The 25,396-nt window shown below is 43.0% G+C and overlaps 2 protein-coding genes across 2 annotated transcripts in view; one reads left to right on the forward strand and one right to left on the reverse strand.

Annotated features, from left to right (window-relative positions):
- The window catches only part of KIAA0586, a 229,590-nt gene extending 215,357 nt beyond the window's left edge, over nucleotides 1-14,233 (reverse strand). The window contains exons 1-2 of the mRNA XM_082274968.1: nucleotides 13,708-14,233; nucleotides 1,429-1,490 (exon numbers count right to left, since the gene is read on the reverse strand). Coding sequence (XP_082131094.1) covers nucleotides 1,429-1,490; nucleotides 13,708-14,227 — 582 coding nt within the window. The 5' untranslated portion in view covers nucleotides 14,228-14,233. The remainder of the gene's footprint in view (nucleotides 1-1,428; nucleotides 1,491-13,707) is intronic.
- Nucleotides 14,234-15,157: 924 nt separating this feature from the next.
- Nucleotides 15,158-24,267, forward strand: TIMM9 (translocase of inner mitochondrial membrane 9). Its single transcript, XM_082242900.1, has 4 exons — nucleotides 15,158-15,229; nucleotides 17,468-17,532; nucleotides 20,144-20,239; nucleotides 23,882-24,267. The coding sequence occupies exons 2-4, from the start codon at nucleotides 17,494-17,496 to the stop codon at nucleotides 24,014-24,016; spliced, it is 270 nt and encodes an 89-aa protein (XP_082099026.1). The 5' UTR covers nucleotides 15,158-15,229; nucleotides 17,468-17,493; the 3' UTR covers nucleotides 24,017-24,267.
- The last annotated feature ends 1,129 nt before the right edge of the window (nucleotides 24,268-25,396 follow it).

Here is a 25,396-nt window from a genome sequence, read left to right on the forward strand (position 1 = left end):
GGGGCTATGGGTGTCCCTTAAATGAACCCCTTATAGTAGTGATTATCTGCTCTTTTTGTACTATAATGGGCTAATTTTCGTTTTAGAAGTTGGTCATCCCACCTGCCCCTTATTAATGGTTAGTGATTGCACATTTGTCACACTTGGTGAACAAAATTAACACCTGGAAGATGGGAAGGGGGTGGAGGTGAAGGTTAAAGTGCTGTACATTAGAGCACCTTGGGTGTTGAAGCTTTCTAAGCCAGGGTTTCTCAACCAGGGCTCTGTGGAACCCTAAGGTTCCTCCTGAGGTTGCTAGGGGTTCCTTGAGCAATGGGCAATTTCTGCCTCTCAGATAAGTTCCCCTGACACCATTGTTCCTTGTAGCTATCTGTGGAGGGGGGTAATTCTTCCCAATGATGACAAGAGTAAGGAGCATTCTTCCCAATGACTGTCACACTGATGTATCATGAGTTGTAGATTTGTCATTTTTAGCAGGGGATCTACAGGACCAGAAATTTATCTCAAGGGTTCCTCTGTGTTGAAAAGGTTGAGGAAGGCTGCTCTAGGAGATAACTGAATATGAATTCAATACTGCAGTCTGGGGGGGTTGGTCCTTGACCAAGCTGCACAACCTAAAGTGGAACTAAAGGCAAAACTTTTTTTCATTTTGAATAGAGTAATGCAGGGTTATAACCCCTGTCAGTTTGTTGCCATCTGTGTCCCATTGGGTAGATTTCCCTTCAATTCCTGACCAATACCTAAAAAAAGAAGTGAGAGGAAAACCTTTTCAAGTGAAGGAATCCCTGGTTTTCACCAGGGTCACCAGATCTAGTGTACCCATTGGAAGATTTCTATTACTTACCTGGGAACAACCCAACATTTCAGAGTTTTTTACTTTTAATGATAATGGTAACCAGGAGAAATAGAGAAGGGGAATCTCCTTACAGGGGGGTACAGACAGCAATAAAAACCTGACAAGTGTTCTAATCCCTCTCCACTCTATCCAAAACTAAAAAAAAAAAAAAAAAAAAGTGTTGCTTTTCCCGCACCACATAGTAATCACACTGTGTTCATGAGATCTGCTGTCAATTAAAAGTTAACAACACCCCAAAAGTAGCTTGCAAAACGCAGTGCATTTGCCTAAACCGGATCCCATGGGTATGAACACCCATGCAATCCGGTTCCAGTGCAAACAAAAAAAATCTGCTTGCGCCTTTTCCTTGCAGATGCGGTGAGATTTGAGCCAAAGATGAACAGGCTCAAATCACAATGCACAGAATCGTATGTGATTTGCACAGGAATGTGGTGCGATTCCTGCGCGAATCACAACCAATGTGACAATGTGATCCGGGGCTTATGCAGAATCTGATTAATTTACTGTAATATTTTTGGTAGGTGAACATAAGGAGCTAAGTTATTAGGAATAATAAAGTTAACCCTTCTCACCTTTGGAGAGTGGGAGTTCTTGGGCGTTATATTTTTCTGTACTGATGAACCACGAACACCTTCTGAAAAACAACCACACATAGATTTTAAGTCAGGTATAAATGCATGCAAATTACAACCTATTCATATACATGTCCTGCTCTGGGGCAATAAAAGCTTTGGGAAAAATGTTCATATATTTTCTTTTTCTGCAATGTTTTTTCAGCAAAGTCAGGGAGGAGGGAGGAGAGAGGAGAGAGAACAATCCCTTAAAGCGTTTGTTACCCCAACACGTCATATTCCTGATATGTGCCTGCTGTACCATGTACTTGTATGAGAACTTATAAAGTTATCTTTGCATTGCTTCCTTAGTGTGAAATCCCTGGTGTTCCTGCCAGTCCCTCTGCTTTCCAATAAAAACTGACCACACTAAGCAGGAGAACACACTGTGGTCAGTTCTCTAGCTGTGCTGGGATCTCAGGGTGCTCTCCTCCAATGATCAGACTTGTCCTGATACACCTCCACTGCACAGCCATTCACTGGGAAGCTCAGTATGCTGCTGCTTCTCCTCCCCCCAGCTCTTATGCAGCTGAGAACAGAAGGAATGTGATCACTTATAAGAAAGAAAAAAAAAAAGTATTTATAATTTTTTTTTTTTTTTTTTTTTTTAGATCTATACAAAAATGTTTTGCCTTTCTTTTCTATTTGAAACTGAATGGGGTTTCTTACAGTGTGATTGTTTAAAATCACTTTAACTTGGTTTACTCCCCACCCTTTGAAAAGAATGGGCTGTTCTGGACCATGCTGCCATTGGACGATCAAGTTTAGTGGCACTTTGACATGGGTAGAACGGTTGTTCTGCCTGTCAGTTTTTTAAGCCAACCCAACTGGAACCTTCAGTTTCCTCTATGGAGTGGCGAACATATGTTCATTGACACCCGCCGACATCCGATCTACTAAAAACAGACAGATGGGGACCCATTCCCCGTTCGTCTGTCAGATCGGATCGGATGGCAATCGGGTGTAGATGAACAGGCGGTCTGTTTACATCCGACTGCCCATAGAGGAGAGCAGACTGTGTCCGTGTCAGCTTTGGGTTTGCATCAGCAGACACGGACCAGCTATCCACCTGCTCAGTGGGGATTAGCGGACAGATTCTCCGCTGAGCAGGCAGACTCCAATGGAGCCCACCCCATGTGGAAGGGGACTAATAAGCTACATCCAAAAATGGCTTGATGGTCCAGGAAAAATTCAAAAGGTAAGTAAATCCAATAATGTTGCAGCTTTCAGAACTGCTACAAAGGAGCATGGGAATGTGTCACCAAACAAACTGTACAGTAGGTGCAATCATAGTTGCGTGCTTCCTGCCAAGTCATCCAAGTTCATTTTGTTGGCGGATGTCAGGAAGTAGGGTTCTCAGTGAACAGCTCATTGACATCGAATAGCTTTAAAGCTATACAAAACCTGCAGATCCTGTACTCCATCTGCCCAAGGCACTCTGCTTCTGGTCTTCTCTACTCCTTTTTCTGTCCATCAGTTGGTGTCTCCCTGTCCCCAGCTTTAGCTTAATAAGGGGGAACGTATACAGCAATTTCACACGGAGCGTATATTTTTATTAACTATTGTAGTGTTCACCTTAGTGTAACATTTGATGTGGCTTTAACATACATGCTTGTTCTAACAAACATCCTTGGCATCATACTAAGGAAGACCATACTTTTATTTTTTTTTCTTCATTCAACCAGCAGGTTGTGGCCTTTTTTCTGCATGGACAAAGCATAGGTTTTCCTAATCCCAATCTTAGGGCTGGGGATCCCTGTTCCGTTTTGCCCCCCCCTTTCAAAGCACCACAGAAAACTTTTTTCCAGGCTTTTTCAATATAGACAGTGGACAGATCCTAAATGCTTCAGAGCGGAGCCACATCGGTCCTTTGCCGGTCTCTGCAGCGATTCTGGGTCCAGATGGGCAGCAGAGCCTTGGTTGGCTAAGCTCACAGGAAGAGGCTTGAATAATGCTGGGCTGTTTGGCACCATGTTACATCCTAAATATGGGTGTAGTAACAGCTAACATAGTATTAAAAAAGTCATTTTTTACTACTATGTCTGACACTATGTTTGCCAAGGTTGGTTAGCATTAAAAAAAAAAAATAAATAAATAAAAAAAACATCAGCAACCATGAATGTATTATGCACAATCTTGGTCAGGTCACTAGAGGGCGCTATTCTATTACTTAGGCTCACTGAAGATGAAAATTAACACACAAACGTTTCAGGGTCAGAGATGTATAGTAACGAAGTAGAACTACTTAAGTACGGTACTTAAGTACCGAAATGCGGTATCTGTACTTTCCTAGAGTAGAATTTTTTTCTCCTACTTCTACTTTTACTTCACTACATTTTTTCGATGATTTCGATACTTCTACTCAAGTCTTTTTTTTTGTGCTGCATAGTTACTCGTTACTTTTAAAAAAATTACCACTACCAGAACAGTAGATGGCAGGTTGCATAAAGCTAAAAAAAATGTGTATAATATCATTTGTAAATCAGCGCATACGAAAATAAAGGCTGTGTATAATAAAAGCTGCTATACCAAATCTTTCCAATAAAAAGAAAATATGAAACAAACAAATAAATGGTGCTACAGCGCTTAAAGTGCATCAAGAAACTACTAACAAACACAACTTGGCTGTGCGAATAAAGTGCCTGTGCAATCGATATAATATCATCGTTGCCCCCAGTGCCCTGCCCACACTCCACACAGTATCAAAAATAAAGTGACATGAATGTGCTAAAGCCTAAATGCAGTGAAAATAATTATTCCCACAATGTAACAGTAAATTCAATTCATATAAAATATGACAATAAATCACAATAAAATAAGTTATGAAATAAGTTAGGTCAGGTGCGTGCAACAAGTTGAAGTGTGTAAACCTATCTATAACGAAAAGTCCATAAATGAATTCCAGTGTGCAAATCTAAAGTGTCACTTCACTTGTCAGATGCTTCCACCTCCTTCAGTGCTCGAGTGACCGACCAACACACTTAATGGTGGTGGCACTGGTGGATAGCGTCTGGGTGGCACTGTGGCACTGGCACTGACTGCACTGGTTCAAAAAGCCATATATATTTAATTATTTCAATTCTCAATCTCATAGGTCCTCTCCTCATAAGATATTAATAACTTAAGATTAGGTGATGAACTTCTTGGCGGCCCTGGCAGGATGACGGGGACACCCGCCACTTCTGGAGCTGAGCCGATGTGATTCCCCAACATGTGACAAAGTGACAGCCAGGAGATCTAGTGGCTAGTAGTGCTCAACAATACCGCTTTTATATATAAAAATGAAATAAAATATACTGACTCACAATTTAGTAGTAGTAGTAGGTAGCGTGTAGCAGTAGGCAGCACATCTCAATTCAATCAATCCCACAGCCTCGCTCGCGCCGCGGCCCGTGGAATCACTGTCATGATCATCAAGTTAAGACCGCACTGGAGGAGCCGTGCTGCCGTCTTCCCACTCGAGGTCTCCGCCTCTAAACGTGTTGTGTGTCACTCAGACTCCACCCCTTAGGGCCCTTACTGAGAGGAGTTGTGACGCGGGCGGCGGGACACGGGAGCAGGACTCTGAGCATTTTCTTTGTTATCTCATCTTTTTCTCTCTGTGAGTGAGGTGGACCGTGGAGAGGGCCTAATCCTTGCCATGGCAAATGTGCCATTTGAGAATCAAATAATCAATATAAAATATTAATATATTATATACACATGGGTCATGGGTGGCTTTTTTGAACCAAGAAGAGTGAGACTGACGGCTATGATGATTATCCGACCATCCATGGTCCATGGACCATAAGTGTTGTGTTGTGGTGGTGCCTGTGCTTCCTGCGGCCTGCCTCTGCCTGTGCGGCTGTGCCTGCACTGCAGTGGCCACTGGCAGTGGCACTTGACTTGAGCAAAGCAAATGAGCACTACTAGTGTGAAGGACAGGTGGTGGAAGCATGTTCTGACAAGTTCTTATAATGAAAATAATATAGACAGCTTTTTGAACCAGTGCAGTGCCAGTGCTACTAAGGTGAGAGGCAGAGAGAGAGGCTATCCAGTCCACCACTTTACTGAGCAGATCACAGAAGAAAGGTGGAAGCATCTGACAGCAAGTGACAGCACTTCTTAGATTGCACAGTGCAATTCAGTTATGGACTTTTCGTTATAAAGTTTAGTTTACACACTTAAACTTGCACCTAACTTATTCACAATCACAACTTCTTTTATTGTGGTATTGTCATATATATTTTATATGAATTAAATTTACATTGTGGGAATAATAATTTGCACTGCATTTAGCACAGACATGTCACTTTATCTTTGATATTTTTGATACTTCTTGAATACAAGAAGAATATATATATATATATATATATATATATATATATATATATATATATATATATATATATATATATAATTGCAGGCACTTTATTAGCATTTTTAGCACAGCCACTTTGTTAGTAGTTTTCGATGCATTTTTCACTTTAAGCGTTGTAGGTTTGATGAAGCTGGCCTGGCACATCATCATCAATTGAGCAAATCAAATCAAACCGCGATTAAGAAGACTGCGCATGCTCCTGTTCTGCCTTTTGATCAGCTGAAAAGACGGACGAACCAAAAACACCACCTTCCACCCCTGGCCCTTCAACTTCAAGTGATCTGAGAGTGAGGAAGCTCAGGAAGGAGACCACCCCTGGCTTTAAAAGGGGAAGGGAGGGACATACTTTATCTGTTTTTGTTTACAAAAGTTACAGCCTAAGGAATTGTGATTGTCCTTTAGGTAAATCATTTGAATAAATCATTTGAAATAATAAAAAACAATATGATGTTCAAACTTTTGACTTCTTTCTTTAATAACTACATAATACAGTACTTCTACTTCTACTTTCAGTACTTGAGTAGAATTTTTTTTTCAAAACTACTGGTACTTTTTACTTTTAGTACTTAAGTAGCAATTTTTTTGAAAAAACTACTTGCAATACTTAAGTAAAAAAAATGTTGAATACTTTAGTACTTCTACTTAAGTAACTTTTTCTGCGAGCACTTCCACTTCTACTTAAGTCACTTTTTGATCGACCACTTGTACTTTTACTCAAGTAGAAATTTTGAGTACTTTATACAAGTCTGTTCAGGGTATTAGAACACAACACTATAATAAATAGGACAGGGTTTGACAAATTTTCCTGAAATCTAGGAGCCAGCTAAAAAAGTTAGGAGCCAGTTTTTTTTTTTTTAAACAAACAAACAACCAGGCTTTATTTCCAAAAACTAATATATAATTTTTTTTATATAATAATTGAAAAAAAAGAAAAATATTTTTTTTTTATTTTTTTATAATTGAAAAAAGAAAAATAATTTTTTTTAATAATAAAAAAAAGAGAAATTATTTTTTTTTTTAATAATTTAAGAAAATAAATAATTAATAATAATAACCACACTCCCTGTCCACTTACCTTCTAAGCAAAGTTAAGTGGACAGGGAGATGAAGCCTGCAAAAACTTCCCTCTCATCTCCTCTTGGGGAAGGAGATGGACAGGCATTGAGGACAGGCAGGGGAAACAGCCATTAGTTACTGCTTGTCAAACTCCCGGCCACCACAAGAGGGCGCCAGTTCCCCGTTCTCTCACTGAAGAAGGCCGAAAAGCCGCGGCCTCAATTTTTGGACGGCGTGGAAGTCCGTGCACTTGGTGAGTGGTTGGGGGGGGGGGGCGCAAAAGGGACAGGACACCTCTTGCAGTGCACCCCAGGCGCCAGGTCGCTAATTCTAGCCGCCAATGCGATCTGTTTTTGTTTACAAAAGTTACAGCCTAAGGAATTGTGATTGTCCTTTAGTGATTGTCCGCCAGGTCGCTAATTCTAGCCGCCAATGCGACCTGGCGCACCGGGGCTTGTCGAGCCCTGAAATAGGAACATGTATATTTTTGTGTGACAAGGTAACAAAATGAGAAATTATAACGTTATACTTTTAGGGCTCAGAGCTTCCCCCATCCTTTGGAACTCCCTACCCCAATCTGTCCAACTGTCTCCTAATCTATCCATCTTTAGACAATCCCTGAAAACCCATCTCTTTAAAGAAGCCTATCCGGATTCTAACTAATGCACTGTATCACTTTCTCCATCAGCTTATCCCCCACAGCTATTTCCTTTTATATCAATTGACCCTCGGTGCCGGTTCACAAATATGCAATGTGGGAACCCTGTGAATCCACTGCGGGCTCCCACATCGCATTCAACTCGCAGGCAGTTCACACTGCCATATGCAAATCGCTGGGGGTGTCAATACAAAGTTAACGATACCCGCAGATCAGTTTGCATATTGCAGTGCAAACTGTCAGTTCGGACATAAATTGGATCGGGTGTGAACGCCCATGAGATCTGATTCTAGTGCGGACCCAAAAAAGGGTCCTGTGCGAGTCACAATCTGTATGGCTGAATTTGCAATGCACAGACATTGCATGTGATTTGCAGAGCAGTGCGCTCCGAATCACATGCGATGTCTGTCATCGCACATATGTGAACAGGGACTCCCTCTTAGATTGTAAGCTCTAATCAGCAGGGCCCTCTGATCCTTCTTGTACCAAGTGTATTGTAACTGTAATGTCTGCATTTTGTTAAGCACTGCATAAACTGTTGGCGCTATATAAATCCTGTATATTATTATTATTTTTATTATTATTAATAATAATAATAATAATAAGGCTCAAGCTCACAGAGGTTTGCAAGCACAAACGTCCTCTAGCATAAGACTTCCAGCTTCTTCCTAAAAACATTTGGCCATAGAAATGCATAGTTGAGATTCTTGTACTTGCTTGTACTCACAGATGCTCTTTTGCATCAGCGTTTATCCATACATATGCGTAGAACATATTTCCCAAGCGCAGAAAATACATCCTAGGCCTCAAGCAAACTATGCAGTTCTGAACGCTTTTCTCCTGACAAGAGAAAAGCAGCGTTAAAGTGCCTAATTTTTGAAAAATGTTAAGGTGCATCAAGCATTTATTTATTTAATTGGCCAGAAAAGTCATTTATTCTGGCCATTAAAATGAATGAGCGCTAATCATGCCTAGCGTTTAGATGCGCTTACACACGTTTAAACGCATCAGATGGTTTTCTGCTGAAATGCTCCTTTACTTACGCAATTTTAGTGCATGCAGATTTCTGCCCCTAAACTCCACTGCCTGTAAATGCCTGTAAATGCCTGTATGTACAGGCTAATAGGGGCAGAGAAAAAAACAAAACAGGCTTTTGACAAGTAAACACCAGTGCAAAAGAGCATCTGTGTTTACATGAGCACAAGCCCCTCGCCCGTGCACATCTATGGCCGGCTGTTCATGCCTCCCATGGTCCCCTAGTGCGGGAAAATGCCAGGGGTTTTAAGCTAGACCTCCCTCGTCTCTGCAAACCTCAGTGTGCGTGTTTACTTATAAGAATCTCTATGTAGAGTATTGGGAGTATTTCTGCTCATTTTACCATGTGGTTTTCTAGCATATGAGCTACAATCAAAAGGTCAGCCTCCAGTACTGACATAAATGTGCTTAGGGTAATATCACATATAAACCAATCAAAACACACAGCAGACAAATATGGACTTCAGTTGGCTTGAATGTTAGATGTTATACCCCATCAAAAATACCAGCAAAGTGCAGTCCTGTACTAAGAGGTGTAATAATGAGTGGGGGGGAGGGGGCATTCTATTTATGTAGAGGAAAAGGGAGCTCTTCTGGAGGGCCACTTAGACCTTTCAGTTTTAGAAACAAAAATGTAAAAAGCTGCATTTTTAAGGATTATAGCAAACTTTTGTCAGATTTCAAATGTCTCCATTTTCAAGAAGCTCTAGTTTGTTTCACAATGACCTTTCCAGAAAAGATTTCTAAACCTAACAGCCTTCGTTATAATCACCTGGTGCAATCCCAGTGCTGTAATGAAAACAGTTGCAATATCTGCATCCCATAAGGTGAGATAACAGCATACAACATTCTATGAGATATTCAGAGAAAAGCAATAAAATGGTGGTAAACTTCAGCCATGAAACTATGAACAAAGCATATCCCTCTATAGTGTGTACTTGGCACAATTAAGAGCACTAAGTGTAATTTCTGCCTGCTGCTTCATTCCTCTGCTATCAGCATGAGTCACTTCTGACAAGTTTCCCTGAGACCAAGAGAAAAAAGGTGACAGGAGAGGGACCTCCAGCTGATTTACATCCACAACTCTTTTCCTGTGTGAGGGGGGTGTGCCCCTTTCCTCCAATCAGATCTCTCCTTCAGCTCTCCGCCCCCTTTTTTCTGAACTCTCAGACAAGCTTTATAAGTCAGCACTTTGAATGGTTGTAGAAAATAGACTGCAGACAGACAGGTACAACTTACGTAGTAGTATTTCCTTCATCTCTGTGCATCACCTGAGGCTAGTCACTTCACTGGGTATATGTAAGAGTTTACAACCACTTTAAACCTGAAGCCCAGGTTCCCTGTCACTTTACATAGTTTATTTGGGCCAAGCTGGCCCAAACAAACTTTTTCTATTACAGTTATTTGGTGGCTGTGAACACTGACTGTGTTATGCTGAAGTGGCATCAGCTACATACGGTATACAGCGCTGTGTCCTGCAGCAGTACAGGCAACTTGCCCATCTGCTGCCGAAACAAAATCCAGCTGGGTTGAATGCTCCTCACCCATTTAGAGAAAATCTTGTATTTAGGTCAATGAACACATGGCTTCTAGAGATGGGCTCAGGCGTGTTCAGGATCCTAGTCCCAACTCACCTGCCCGATCCCGCCAGGAAACCGACACTGCACACCCCCAATCACAGGCAGTGAGACATTATACGGTCCGCAGTGGCATAGACCGGGAAAGGTCTCACTGTCTGTGATTGGCAGTTTGCAGTGTTGGCTTTCTGGCGGCATCGAGCAGGTGGTGGGGACTAGGATCACAAACACGCCAGAGCCCATCTCTAATGGCTTCCTTTGATTGGCTGAGGTGATCGTGACATCATCCACCCACCTTGTCCAATCCTTTGAAGTCTTGTATTTATCGCTAAAAATACAAAGATTCCATTGCATGGGTGAGAAGCATTCTATTGTGTTTCAGCAGCAGACGGGAAGTCACCCATACTGTGGCAGAACACAGTGCTGCTCACTGTATATAGCTAATATTACTGTTTAGAATGGCTGAGGAGCACTCAGCCCATCTCGGTTTTCTTTCAGCACCAGATGGGAAGTCACCCGTACTGCTGCCGAAACACAGCCCTGCATACTGTATGTAGATGATGCCACCACTGTATTTTACGCACATACAGCTACCAAATGACTTAATAATATAAATAGTTTATTTCCCCAAAGTATTTAAAGCAGGCATGTCCAACCTGCGGCCCGGAACTGCAGGCAATGCGGCCCACTGCCCCCTGACAATTATTATTTTTTTGCTGGGATGGAAGGAAGCCAAGTCAGTGGCACGGCCACAGCGGCTTCCAACTAACTGTGGGCAGATGCTGCCTCAGAGGGGAGGGGAGGGCAGGGGGGGGGGGGGTGTGCTGCCGGATTACAAGCAGATCGGGGATATCCCGCTTACCCAATGGCCACTGTCATACGAAGCCCCGCTCCTATGATAGACAGCACATTGGTGACTACTATCATAGGAGCCGGTCTAGGAGGCAGGACTTCATATGACAGCAGTCGCCAGGTAAGCGGGAGATCCCCGCTCTGTGTAATCCAGCGGCTCTCCTCTCTCTTCATTGCAGACTGCATTGGATGGGCACGCACTTGTGAGGCTGCATTGGATGGGCATGCACTGGTAAAGCTACGTTGGATGGGCATGCACTAATGAGGCTGCTTTGGATAGGTACTGGTGAGGCTGCATTGAATGGGCATACACTGGTGAGGCTGCACTGATGGGCACTGATCAGGCTGCATTGGATGGGCACGCACTGGTGAAGCTGCATTGGATGGGCATGCACTAATGAGGCTGCTTTGGATAGGTACTGGTGATGGTGAGGCTGCATTGAATGGGCATGCACTGGTGAGGCTGCATTGATGGGCACTGATCAGGCTGCATTGGATGGGCATGCACTGGTGAGGCTGCATTGGATGGGCACTGATCAGGCTGCATTGGATGGGCATGCACTGGTGAGGCTGCATTGGACGGGCACTGAACAGGCTGCATTGGATGGGACTGTTTAGGCTGCAAGTGCCGTGTGATCCCCGGGATGCCGCAGGAGACTTAGGATGTCTGCAGTCAGTGACAGAGCCGCTGCTTCCTTTATAGTTCCAGCTCTGTCACAGGCGGAGTGATATGAAATGCACCCCTCCTCCGCCTGTGACAGGAGCAGTAACTGCCAGCAGTCTGCAACATAAGTAGAAAAGGTATGTGCATTAGTGTGTGTAAATTATTGCAATATGTTTTTTAATAACTGGCGCGGGAAGGGCGTGGCGGCGTTTTATTACTTATATACCTTAACTATAGTATATATTTTATATGTGGCCCGAGAAAATTTCTCTACACTCAATGTGGCCCAGAGAAGCCAAAAGGTTGGACACCCATGATTTAAAGTGACATACAACTTGGACTTTGGCTTTAAACCACCAAAAAAGCATAAAGTTAGATTCCCGAAGGCAATATGTATGCCAGTAGTGGAGAGTTCCTTTAAAGGAGAAGTATGGCCAAAGCTTTTTTAGTCATACGTTTCTTATGGGTCACAGATGTGCACTTACAGTCATAGTGCAGGTTACCGTTATCTTGCAGGACTGCTCAGGTAGGTTCAGACAAGGATCCAAGAAGCACAGAACTGAAAACTGAAAAACAGCCTGAACCTAAATGGTATATCTGTCTGGTATTGAGGTAGGTAAAGTAAAACTGTAGGGCCGAAACAACTAATCAATTAATCGACAACTAATCAATTATGAAAATAGCTGTCAACTATTTTCATAATCGTTTTGTTGGTCAACCAATTAATTGTCCTGTATACAGAATGCATTATTTGTTTACATATCAGGAAATACAGTGAAGCATATATAGAGCTTGGTACACTGTCCATACATGTGAGAAGACACAGTGCAGCACACATAGAGCTCAGTACACCGTCCATACATGTGAGAAGACACAGTGCAGCACACATAGAGCTCAGTACACCGTCCATACATGTGAGAAGACACAGTGCAGCACACATAGAGCTCAGTACACCGTCCATACATGTGAGAAGACACAGTGCAGCACACATAGAGCTCAGTACACCGTCCATACATGTGAGAAGACACAGTGCAGCACACATAGAGCTCAGTACACCATCCATACATGTGAGAAGACACAGTGCAGCACACATAGAGCTCAGTACACCGTCCATACATGTGAGAAGACACAGTGCAGCACACATAGAGCTCAGTACACTGTCCATACATGTGAGAAGACACAGTGCAGCACACATAGAGCTCAGTACACCGTCCATACATGTGAGAAGACACAGTGCAGCACACATACAGCTCAGTACACCGTTCATACATGTGAGAAGACACAGTGCAGCACACATACAGCTCAGTACACCGTCCATACATGTGAGAAGACACAGTGCAGCACACATAGAGCTCAGTACACCGTCCATACATGTGAGAAGACACAGTGCAGCACACATAGAGCTCAGTACACCGTCCATACATGTGAGAAGACACAGTGCAGCACACATACAGCTAAGTACACTGTCCATACATGTGGGAAGACACAGTGCAGCACACATACAGCTCGGTACACCATACATACATGTGAGAAGACACAGTGCAGCACACATACAGCTCAGTACACCATCCACACACGTCTGTAAGTGCCTGAGAACTTGTGAATGAGGAGCAATGCCCCATGGGACAAGTAGTCCTGGGCAGGAAGTGAGTGGCTCTTAAAGGGGAGTTCCACCCAAAAGTGGCACTCCTCACCCCCTTACATGCCATATTTGGCATGTAATTTTTTTTTTTTGGGGGGGGGGAGGGGGTACCCAGTTTTGACAGATACCCGCTCCCACTTCCGCTCGGGCCACCTAGGCGGCTCAAGCAGAAGTTCTCCAATTTGGGGTTGTCCCCAGAAAAGTAATGGAGGGTAAATCTTCCAATGGGGATCTTGGGGTCCCAAAAGATATCCTTTGATTTGCAGGTATTTAGTCTCACTTCCTGTTTGACTATGGGACAGGAAGTGAAGGAAAATAACTGCAATAGGACACAGATGGTGAAAAAAAATGTTTTACCCATAGGAAATAAATTTATATGTAGGATGCAGTTTTTACCTGTTTCCTCCTCCATGAAGGTAAATCTGACAGCGGGATACTTGTTAGCGGGAAGGGCTGGAGGGATGTAGGCTGGGTCTCTCTTCTTTACGGTGAAATCTGGTACCGGAGCAGGGATCTCCCGCAATCTCTTCACTGACACACGGATTGTGCTCCTGTCAGCGTCCTGGGAACATACTGCTTCTCCATGGCTGCCCCTATTCAGGGATCCCTGGAGGACACCCTTGTGAAAGGACACCTCAGACACATGGAGGATGTCTTGCTGAGCTGTGGAGGTATCTCTCAGTCTCACCCCAGATAAAGCAGAACAGTCCTGACTTCTTGCAGCCACCATTCCTACATCCAGCAGATCCACCATCCCTTGGCTGGTGTCTTCACCACCCCCAGCTGCCTCTTTCCTCAGTGAGCCTGTCCTATGGACACTGGTAGAACGAATCAACACATCACTGGCAGTAGTGCTGGCCACTGAATCCAGGCTGATGTCTGATGCTTCTTCCTGCATCCTACAATGGCTGTACATCCAGAGACACCCTGTCCTCCTAGAACTGCTTCTACCTGTCCACTCCTGCTGCTAAGCTGCACTAACAACTAGCAGGAAGCAGATACAAGAGCACAGGGCTGCAATGTTTACCAAAGATGCATGTCTTCCCTCACAAGAGAAAACACTGATTGATAAAACATGTAAGAAATGAGGACCATTGCAGTAGTCTGAACTTCACGCTTCAGCCATGTTTCCGAAGACTAAGGCGCTTTTGGAATATTCAAATTACCTCACACAAAATGGAAGCCGAGGCAGACAAACGGTGGAATAAAACATCGACCTCTGGCGGATGGAATGTTGGTTGCTAGCCGCTTAGATTCCAGACGGTTAGCTGGTCCGCCTGACATTCTATTCCGTGCGGAAACAGCAATCTTATTCAGCTGTCTATTCTAATCATTCAAGTTATTTGTATTAACTAGTTCTTTTTTTTATCTAGTGTTGTTTTCCTAATAATAATAATATTTAATATCCCCCAACGGTGCAAATACATTTTATTTTTACTGTAAAACCTGACGGGTTTGTTGCATGGGAATACAAAGTTGCAAAAAAAAATTCTCCTAACACTACTACACCTTAAAACTATCATAAGACTAAATTTCTCGAAACCATTACATATTTTTATTTTTTTTTAAGTCAAATGCTGTTTCTATGAGAAACCCTGTATCCGGAACTATAAAGAAGGGTACTGTTTCTACCGGGTAGTTTACAGTGTAGTACACGAGTCGCCTAGAAACTTTAAGTAAATATGTACGCTGATTCGAGCTCTGTGATTCAACAGAAAGAAAAAATAATACTTAAATAGAATATGAGTAAATAATATACGAGAATTGTGGAATTTAAATTTTTATTTCGGTTGCAGTTTACATTCTACCCGTTGGACACCTCTGGAGCTGACATTTCTGACGAATGTGCGGTTGTGAATGGAATTTGCTTTACTCACGTGTTCCTGCAGCGAGGAGAGCAGAGGTCTGCACAGAGCAGGTCAGTGTGTTTTGGGGTGACCTGACCTCATATTTGCTGGGGGGAGGGGTGGTGTCAGTGGGCTGCAGGTTAGATGGGTTTCTATTAATTTAACATAAAATATAAGTACACATTAATTGTATCAAATAAATTCATCCCAATGTGCGATTCATACATAGGAGGGTCAGTCATCACCTGACATTATTTGTCTTGTGGAACTACAGATCACATCACCCCCCCAGACCTGCACACATGGACAGGACATTTCTGGATAGGTAGCTGCTCTGCTACAACCTAACACTATGGAGTCACTGGGGAGATAAATCATGGTGGATGGTCTGACATTGGGATAAAACAGACTCCTTATTATCTGCAAATAATCTACAGGTTGCTTGACTGAACATAATAAGCATTTGTCATGTCAGTTTATATTTAAATCTGCAGTATCTGATTTTTTTTTTAAATCAATTATTTAAAATGAAGCCAATGATTTTTTTTATCACTGTTAACAGAATATGTTATTATCAATAACAATTCCCAGTTTATTACCAAAGTGTGGATTTCATTGGTGACAATGTTCCCGGGACTTCTGTTGAAGCATTATTTACAGGACAAAGAGACGACCTTGCAAGGTCATCATCATTTGTGTTTGCTCCCTTCTCTCACTGCAGGGGTCTCCAAACTTAATAAACAAAGGGATAGTTTACTGTGCTTCAAATTTTAGGGTGGCCAGTGGGAGAACATGTCCCATCTTTGGTATTAGGGTAATTATTACTGCCTCACCATTGGTGTCAGCGGGAGGAATAGTGCCTCACCATTGGTGTCAGCGGGAGGAATAGTGCCTCACCAATGACATCAGCGGAATAAACCGTGTCCCACCATTGGCATCAGTGGGAGGAATAGTGCCTCATCATTGGCATCAGTGGGGGGAATAGTGCCCCACCATTGGTGTCAGCGGGAGGAATCGTGCCTCACCATTGGTGTCAGCGGGAGGAATCGTGCCTCACCATTGGTGTCAGCGGGAGGAATCGTGCCTCACCATTGGTGTCAGCGGGAGGAATCGTGCCTCACCATTGGTGTCAGCGGGAGGAATCGTGCTTCACCATTGGTGTCAGCGGGAGGAATCGTGCCTCACCATTGGTTTCAGCGGGAGGAATCGTGCCTCACCATTGGTTTCAGCGGGAGGAATCGTGCCTCACCATTGGTTTCAGCGGGAGGAATCGTGCCTCACCATTGGTTTCAGCGGGAGGAATCGTGCCTCACCATTGGTTTCAGCGGGAGGAATCGTGCCTCACCATTGGTTTCAGCGGGAGGAATCGTGCCTCACCATTGGTTTCAGCGGGAGGAATCGTGCCTCACCATTGGTTTCAGCGGGAGGAATCGTGCCTCACCATTGGTTTCAGCGGGAGGAATAGTGCCTCACCATTGACATCAGCGGAATAAACCGTGTCCCACCATTGGCATCAGTGGGAGGAATAGTGCCTCATCATTGGCGTCAGTGGGGGGAATAGTGCCCCTCCATTGGCGTCAGTGGGGGGAATAGTTCCCCACCATTGGCGTCAGTGGGGGAATAGTTCCCCACCATTGGCGTCAGTGGGAGGAATAGTGCCCCACCATTGGCGTCAGTGGGAGGAATAGTGCCCCACCATTGGCGTCAGTGGGAGGAATAGTGCCCCACCATTGGCGTCAGTGGAGGGAATAGTGCCCCACCATTGTCGTCAGTGGAGGGAATAGTGCCCCACCATTGGCAACAATGGGGGGAAAAAGTGCCCCATAATTGGTGTCAGTGGGAAGAATAGTGCCCCATTCAGGCATGTATGCCCAGAACGCAAAATTCCTGCCTTTCAGACATACGTTCCTATGTGCAAGTACCACTCAGTACAGCATCCAGTTGTCCCTTATTTCAGCCTTTCATAGATTGTGGCAGGCTGCTGGCAGTGGGGATGAATGCTGCACCCGTACCTCCCTGGCACCTGAAGATTCCAGCTTTTTAACACAAGTGCCAAACCTACCATAAGCATGTAGCCTAAAGGAGCTCAGTCTGAAGAAGAGCTCATCTTTTTTTGTTAGGACATAGTCACACCTAAACTCTTGCAGTAAGAAACAAGAATTTTTCTGCACACATTTCTGAATTACTAACCCTTTGGCAGAGAGGACAGTTCACATTTGTGTATATTAGCCGTGTATTTAGCTATCTGCCTGGAGTTCAGCTTTAGGTAATGATGAATGAGTCATGTAAATCATTTTGTTTTTTAACAGGTCATTGGCTCTAAACCTTAGCAATAATGGCTGCTCAGATTTCAGAGGCGGATCAAATTAAACAGGTAATATCATTTTGTGACAAATATTCAAGGGAATCTATATAATTCAGGTTTGAATATCTACGTTTTAGATGCCATGGCACTCTCACTTATATCTTTTTTGTATTATTTTTACATGAAGTCTTCTACGTTTTCCTATTTAATGACTTAGGTTTTTAAAAAACAACCCTAAAAGTCATCAAATTTGCAACCAACTCAAATGGTTCTAGCACTTTATAAGATAAAAAGCTTGTTTATTGGTTAATGCCCCAGCAATAGTAGCCTTCCCTAAGTGTCATAACACATTGTTCCCAGGGTGGATAAAAATCGATGATTTAAAAAAAAAAAATCTGATTTTTTATTTTTTTTTTATTATTTTTATCAAATTTATTTTAGTAAAATGCTTTTGGAATAAAAATCTATCTAAAGATGCATTAATAATTTGTTTTTTCTGCATGTAATAGAGCTTAGTTATGTATATTCTGAAATATTTACATTTTTGGTGCACTAATTCAATGAATCCAAGCTCTGCAAGCTGAGATAGCATGCACTGCATTGATGCATTTACATAATTTTACACTAACTACAAGCAAGAATGAGTCCTTATATTTAAAGAGCACCTGTCATTTCAGATCCATCATGGCAGCGCCTGTAAGGGCATCCACTCACCTGCTGCCGCCACATCCCTTGTTGTGTAACTGCTGTATCACCAGCCATCGCATTAAAGTGAATGGGACTGTCGATGAGTCAACAGCGGGTCAGAGGAGGAGCCGCTGCAGGACAGAGATGACAGTTGCTCTTTAAAAATTATGATTTAAATTGAGTTGATTTAAATAAATCAAGCCTTTTTACTAGGGATTTAAAATCAGATCCACCCTGATTGCTTCCAAAGATTATTTATTTATTACAGGTATTTATAAAGTATCAATAATTCACACAATGCTTTACATACTGTACGTTCACCTCAGTCCCTGTCCTCAAGAGTTTTAGGCTATCTCCCATGCAAGCATAGTTGTGGTAAGGGTAATTTAGAAAGGAGAAGATTACCCAAAAGTGTGGGTGGAATCCCCCACGTAAGCGCAGGAAGGACATGCAAACTCCATCCAGATAAGGTCCTGGATGGAATTGGAACAGGGGACACCAGTGTTGCAAGGGATAAGTGCTAACAACTAGAGCCCCTTTCACACGGGTCAAATCCATTTTTCTCAGCAGGGGATCTGTGCAGAGCGGGCGGATGACAGGTCTGTGTCTGCTCTGCATAAGCAGAAACGGTCTGCTCTGCTCTATAGGCAGATGTAAACAGACTGGCTGTCTGTTTACACCCGACTGCCCTCCGATCCAGCCACCCGACTGCCCTCCGATCCGATCCAGCCAGACAGAGAGAGGGGAACAGATCCCCTTCCGTTTGCTTTTGCTGGATCTAATGAGATTGGAAGTAGGCTGATGTAAACAGACACAAGTCTGTTGACATCCCCAGCTCCATTGAGGAGAATGATAGTCTGATCAGGTCCACCTGAAAAACAGACAGACGGACCCAATTGGACCGCTTGTGTAAAAGGGACCCAAGTCCCTGTGCTGCTCTAATTTTTCAGCATGTTAGCTTCACCAGTTCAGGGTCTTTTATTTACATTAAAAAGTGGCTTAACCGTCTCTTGATTTCAAAAGAACCGTTTCAGCAGCTCCACATTAGTGAGAGATCTCTTACTAACCTCTATTGGTGATTTCGTGCTTGCATGGAACTGACAGTAGCAGTAGATATAAGGGATGGCTAAAGTGCCAGCCATTTTTTGGAAGTAGCATTGCATAATCGCTAGTATTGGCTAAATGTGCATCTTTATACAGAAAGCACATGTTGCCAGTTTTGGCCTTCTCTTTGAGAAAGTTTTGATTGGGCTGTGAAAATCCAGTCAGGCCAGTAGGTTATTTCCCGGGATTGCTGTGCATTCAGAGTTTGCAGTGTCCCAAGACATAGAACTGTTTTCTGATCTGACCATAATCAGCAATGATCATATACCCATGGGCACCCAAGGTTGCTTTCAAAGCTCATAATTATGCATAGTCCAGTTGTTCATTCCAATGTACCATTCATCATTTTACCTCCTCCTCCTCAACCCTACTGGTTTACTTCTAAGGTGAGGTCTTCTCCATAAAATATCATGGCAGTACAACCTAAAGGAAAGGTATAGTTTGGACAAAGGCTTCAACTAATTATTATTAGAAAATCATTTTGGGGTTGGTCCTTTTTGTGCATGTGTTGTTTCTTCTCAGTGATGTCAAGCATGGGCTGGTGTGACCACCATGCCAGTTTTTACCAAGACATCTGTCCTGTTTAGGGTCATGCATAGCCTGAACAGCTAGGATCTCTTAAGTGTGGAATAAATCTGAAAATTAATATGGGGTAAGGGGAGACAGTCAAAACCCTGTATATGCTCTTATATGTTATGTACAAGGCTAATGACATGTTACTTCCAAAACGCATGGAAGCAGCACGTAGTTTTAAGGTTACCCTCCCCTTAAAAATATATTTTCTATTACTAATAGTTTTTCAGGAGTCCATCAAAGTATTTGTGTTCAGTGAAGCATGTTGTGAAAACTGCTCGAAATTGATGGCAGTAATATTTTTGTTTATCCACAGTTCAAAGAATTCCTTGGGACATATAATAAATTAACAGAGAACTGTTTCCTGGATTGTGTTAAGGATTTTACGACCCGAGAAGTGAAACCTGAAGAGGTATGTGTGCATTTTGTATCCACCGTTGAGGGATGTTGGAGATTTATGCCACCGGAAAACATAAATGTTTTACTGGAATTGTGCTTCAAATGACAATTTTACTTTTTGTAAAGATGTCCTTCAAAGTGTATCTATACTCAATTCTGCTTTCTAGTTTGGGGTGGAGTGGGGAAAATAAGGTGCCCTGTCAAGTTTTCCTGCTATCAGGAACACCATTAGAGAGATTTACCCTCACTTCCTTTCCTGGTGACACCTTTTTAACAGCCTGAAAAGTGAGGATAAATCTGCAGCAGGAAAGCCGACAACAAAAGCTGTCAGAGGTTTTAGCATTCCCCCATTAAAAAAAAAAAAAAAAAATAGTCTTCCATCTGTGTTACTGTTGGAGAGATTTCCCCGTCTGATAAAACTGTGTAACTAGAACAGTAAGTGAGGGCAAATCTCTAACAGAGCTCCAGATAGCAGTAAAACCTGAAAGGGGTTCTAATCTTTACTCATTCCATCCAAAACTACAAATAATAACTGTAAATACACTTTAATGAAAGCCCCCACTCCCCTGATCGCAGCCAACTATTATTCTTCCCTGCTGCTGCGGTCCCTACTGTGCTGTCCTGCCAAGAGCTGAAGAGCTTTTAAAAGTAGGTCCCCCCCCCCCCTTAATGCACATAAGTTGTGGCCCTGTTTATTTCTTATTGATGAGCTGTACACTGCCAGAGGCTGCCATGAGCATGCCTTATCAATAGAAATGAATTAATCATAAAGATTTAGCAAATACAGATCTTGTTCTGATTTAAATATTTTTACAAAATTAAAAATAGGAACACACTAAAAATTTAGAGGCGATCCTTTATGACCAATATGGCAGCAAGAGAAGGCTCAGATGGTTGCTGCCACTATCTCCGTCTGCCAGGACAGATTTAATGACATTGGTATTATAACTTTTGAATTTCAACAAGTTCCTTATGGGATATAATCCGATCCACCTGTCAGTTTTTTAGGTGGACCTGATTGGATGCTCCATGCATCCCTATGGGGCAGCGGGTGTCAGGGGAGACATCTCCGCTGACACCCGCTGCTATCCGATCTGATCTGTGAAATCCGGATACATGGAAACCCTATTTTCCATCCGTCTAGAGGATCGGATCGGATGAGAACGGACAGGCGGTCCGTATTCATCTGATCTCCCCATAGAGGACAGCGGGGTTCTGACAGCTCCGTCTCTGCACACACAGCGGAGACGGAACTGTCATCCGCCTGCTCAGCGGGGATCGGCGGATCGATCCCCAGCTGAGCAGAGGGGACTCCATTGGGCGGTGCGCCCGTGTGAAAGGACCCATACACTTCCTTTACAAGCCATGAGGATGTGCAGAGTGCAATACCCTATAGCAACTATTGCATGTTTTCTTTGATCAGAGTGTGTAATCAGTTTATTGTGTAGTTGACTACAAGGAATCAAAAAGTCCCCTATTTAAACTGTGTGAATCACAAATTCAAAAATAAAGGGCTTTAAATGATAAGTTCATCTTTAGGAGCATATTACACGTTTCACACATATTTAGGGTGTAATGTGTAATATGCTCCAGGCCTGCCCCCTCCTTGATTTCGCTCTATGTGGCAGCGAGCGGTAGGTTCCTTTCCCTGCACCTGCTATCGTTTTTCGAAAAGTGCGGCTGTGTGGGACAATCTGTACCTGAATGAGCTACAAGTCCTGTCTGCCACCGCTGCCCATGTCTTGAAATCTCAGTGGACTGGGAGAGCGCCGAAGAACACTCTCGTAGTTCATTGACACTTTCTCCAGCTCTGTAACTGTTTGCCCAAATTGGGGTACAGGCAGGCAAGCTGGAGGCAGTGTCTGCAGGAGCCTTACATTGCACCTGCGATCTACTGATTGTGGGTGCAATGCTCTGCAGGCTCATCAGAAAAAAATAATAAATGCACATTTTTTTTTCCTGCAAAAATATGTGCATTTATTTATTTTTTCCTCAAGGGGAACTTAGCCTTTTATCTTTATTTAGGGCCTATTCACCCATAAGCATTTTAGCATTTGTCAATCTATGTACACAGGATATCCATTGTGCGATGCATTGACTTGCATTGTCCATTTTGTGAAGCATCAACACTCATTATTAATGACCATGGCAGTACATGAAAGCCTATGTTTGTTAATAAGGTGCAAACAAATGCATGAAAATGCACATTTAAAGAAGTGAATCCAGCTTCAATGATAGTTGGCGGGTGTATCCTTTTAACATTACAAGAGGTTTGAGTGAAGTGACAGCAACAACTATTACTCAAAAATATGGCAGGCATCTTGTGTTACCCAGTGTCTTACCAAGTATATTCCCTAAGGTATTTCTAAAGCTAGGCAATGGGCATGGTTAAAACCCTTGTCTGCTTTTGTTGTGATATTCCTTCACTTCTTCTCCTTTTGCTCGATTCCCCCATCAACACAGTGTTGACAGCGGAATCAATCCCAATAGAATGAAAAATAATGAAAAATTCATTTTCATGAAAAAAAAATAATAATAAAAACCGGTTTCCATCTTTGTGAGGTTGTAAATGGAACTGAGGCCGGTCCAACCAAGCCCACAACACCTTCAATCTTTTCTCTTTGGAAAGAGATGGCGGGTAGTGAGAGCAGGCAGGGGAAACCCTCAGTGCCGCCAGTGACTACTTGTTGCATCCCAAGCCACCACAAGAGGGCGCCAGTTCCTCAATGTAAGTGTCTCTCTCCAGCAGGCCGCAAAGGCATGGCATCTTAGTCCGCACGCCAGACATCCCAACCTGCAAAAACTCATTTCAGGGAGGTGGCACTCTGCCCCCCCCCCCCCCCCCCCCCACCACCAATTTAACATAACTAAAGGATGTTTATATGAAATGCAATTGGTATACAGAGGTTTACTTCTTCTTCTGAGAGATATTAAAGGAAAACTCTAACCACCATGATCACTTTAGTGATTTGAAGTGGTCATGGTAGTAGGAGTCAAACAAACTGCGCATGCTGGGATATTTACAATTATGTACTGAGGGCTAGTTGCACCCCTAGCACATGTGACTTACTGCTGGCTTCTCTGAGAGACCTCAACAAAGTGTGAGGAGCGGCGCTGGAGGAAGCATGCAGAGCAGATGCTTCCTGTATCTCTCCTCTCACAGGCGTAGTGCATTTGATATCACTCCGCCTGTGACAGAACGGAGCCGGAACTATACAGGAAGCCTCGGCTCTGTTCTGACAGCCAGAAGCCGGGATATCGCATGGCACTTGCTGGTGTCAGGGAGCCACAGCCTGCATGCGGGAGACTTGGGGTATCTGGCATGGGGAGAGGAGACCTGCCGCAGTGTAGCCCAGGCGCCAGGCCACTAATTCTAGTCGCTAATGCGACCTGGTGCCTGGGGTTTGTTGAGCCCTACTTTAAATGAAACCTGTCACACGTTTTACTTACTACACTGTTCAGGTTGGTATTCTAAAGACAGACACTCCCACTTAGCAGTAGGTTTGATTTAAGAGCTGGTGAGCTTAAACTATATTGGTATCTTCAAAACATAAATTTGCAATAAAGTTTACTAGAGTCGTGTACTGTATATTGGAGGGAATGTTTTCTTCTCAACAAACCCTTTTGAAATATTCCATTCTCACTTTATTTCCAGAATACCTGCTCTGAGCACTGTCTTCAGAAGTATTTGAAAATGACACAGAGGATATCCATGAGATTTCAGGAGTACCATATACAACAGAACGAGGCTCTGGCAGCTAAAGCAGGACTTATCGGCCAACCTCGATAGCGGTGAAAAAAATCTGCTGATCAGAGTTCTGCCATCCCAGCAAAGAGCGCAATGTGGTGCTCAAAAAAGCTGAACTTGAGAGTTACGAATGCGCCAGTCTTCTACCAGCCTTGCGGAAAATCGGTGAAACAAAACGCAGATGAATACTGAAAACAGCAGAGACTTGTCTTTTCAGTCAGAGATGAGATTAAGTGAACTGCAGTCACAAATATATTACCAGTTCTTTTCTAATAAAATATTATTTCATGTGACAGAGATAGAAATTAATGTGTATCTATGGGCAAAATAAAAAAAATATTCAGTAAATCTTTCCACTACCTGCATATTTCCCCTTGATTTGTCTCTTTAAGGACACCGTAAGTACAGAAAGGTAAAGTTTTACTAAACCTAGAACTCTGCATTCACTGGTCTCCCACAGAACATGGAAATAATGCATTTATTTTAGTAAATCTAAATGGCTAAATACCTTTTCTTATCAGCATTATATAGCAGTCTTGGGACTTCCAACAGTGTCTGGTTAAAGCTTGTAGGAGTTTTCATTCTCCACTGGCTGTCCTATGAGGTTTCAGGACCCCTGACCCTCTTTTTGGACAGTACTGATTGGACCTGTGCTGATCACATACACTCTACCAAGAGAAAAAAACTCTAGCAATACTCACCAAACAGAGTGCCCCCAAGGTTCTGTTCTAGACAGGATCAAACAGCCTTTTTACACAATGTGCAGGATTAACCCCTTAGGTTCTGCAGTGAGTATTAAAGGCATGATTTACTGCATATATAGACTGATTTTACTGTTGTGGGTTTAGTAACACTGTAAAGGCATAATCCACCTTTTGCACCATGTTTTATGCTACAACCACATTAAAGTGTAAACCTTATACATGAAATATGATCAAAATATATCCTTCTATGTTGTGTGTATGTTTCTCAATTAAAGTGATTGTAAAGTCTCGTTTAAAAAAAAAAAAAATTAACAAACCTATTATACTTACCTGCTCTGTGAAGTTGGTTTTGCACAGAGTGGCCTGGATCCTTCTCTTCTTGGGTCCCTCTTCTGTGCTCCTGGCCCCTCCCTCCTGTTGAACACCCCCACAGCAAGCAGCTTGCTCTGGGAGCACTTGAGCCAAGGCGCAGCGCCCTGTGTCCATTTAAGACACAGAACTCCATATTGTATATGTATTAAATTCTTTTGAAACACTTTTTAATAAAAGGGCTTCCTGCTTCTAGACATTTTTTGGGGGGTTGCCCCCTTTGCTGCATTAATTAGATTTGGTACTATCGTACTTTTATAATGCCTTTTTGGTTTATCTGTTTTGTGGAATAAACACACCCATAGGTCATCAATGATATCCACTCCTCTCATTTCCCTAATATACTGTT

The sequence above is a fragment of the Pelophylax lessonae genome (genome assembly GCF_965119305.1).
Source record: "Pelophylax lessonae genome assembly, chromosome: 13".
Classification (NCBI taxonomy): Eukaryota; Metazoa; Chordata; class Amphibia; order Anura; family Ranidae; genus Pelophylax; species Pelophylax lessonae.

Excerpts from the sequence above, each read along its gene's own strand:
- TIMM9 (XM_082242900.1), top strand. The coding sequence starts at position 17,494 with ATGGCTGCTCAGATTTCAGAGGCGGATCAAATTAAACAG. Across the intron at positions 17,533-20,143 it reads AGGCGGATCAAATTAAACAG|TTCAAAGAATTCCTTGGGAC; the intron begins GTAATATCATTT and ends GTTTATCCACAG. Across the intron at positions 20,240-23,881 it reads GAGAAGTGAAACCTGAAGAG|AATACCTGCTCTGAGCACTG; the intron begins GTATGTGTGCAT and ends CTTTATTTCCAG.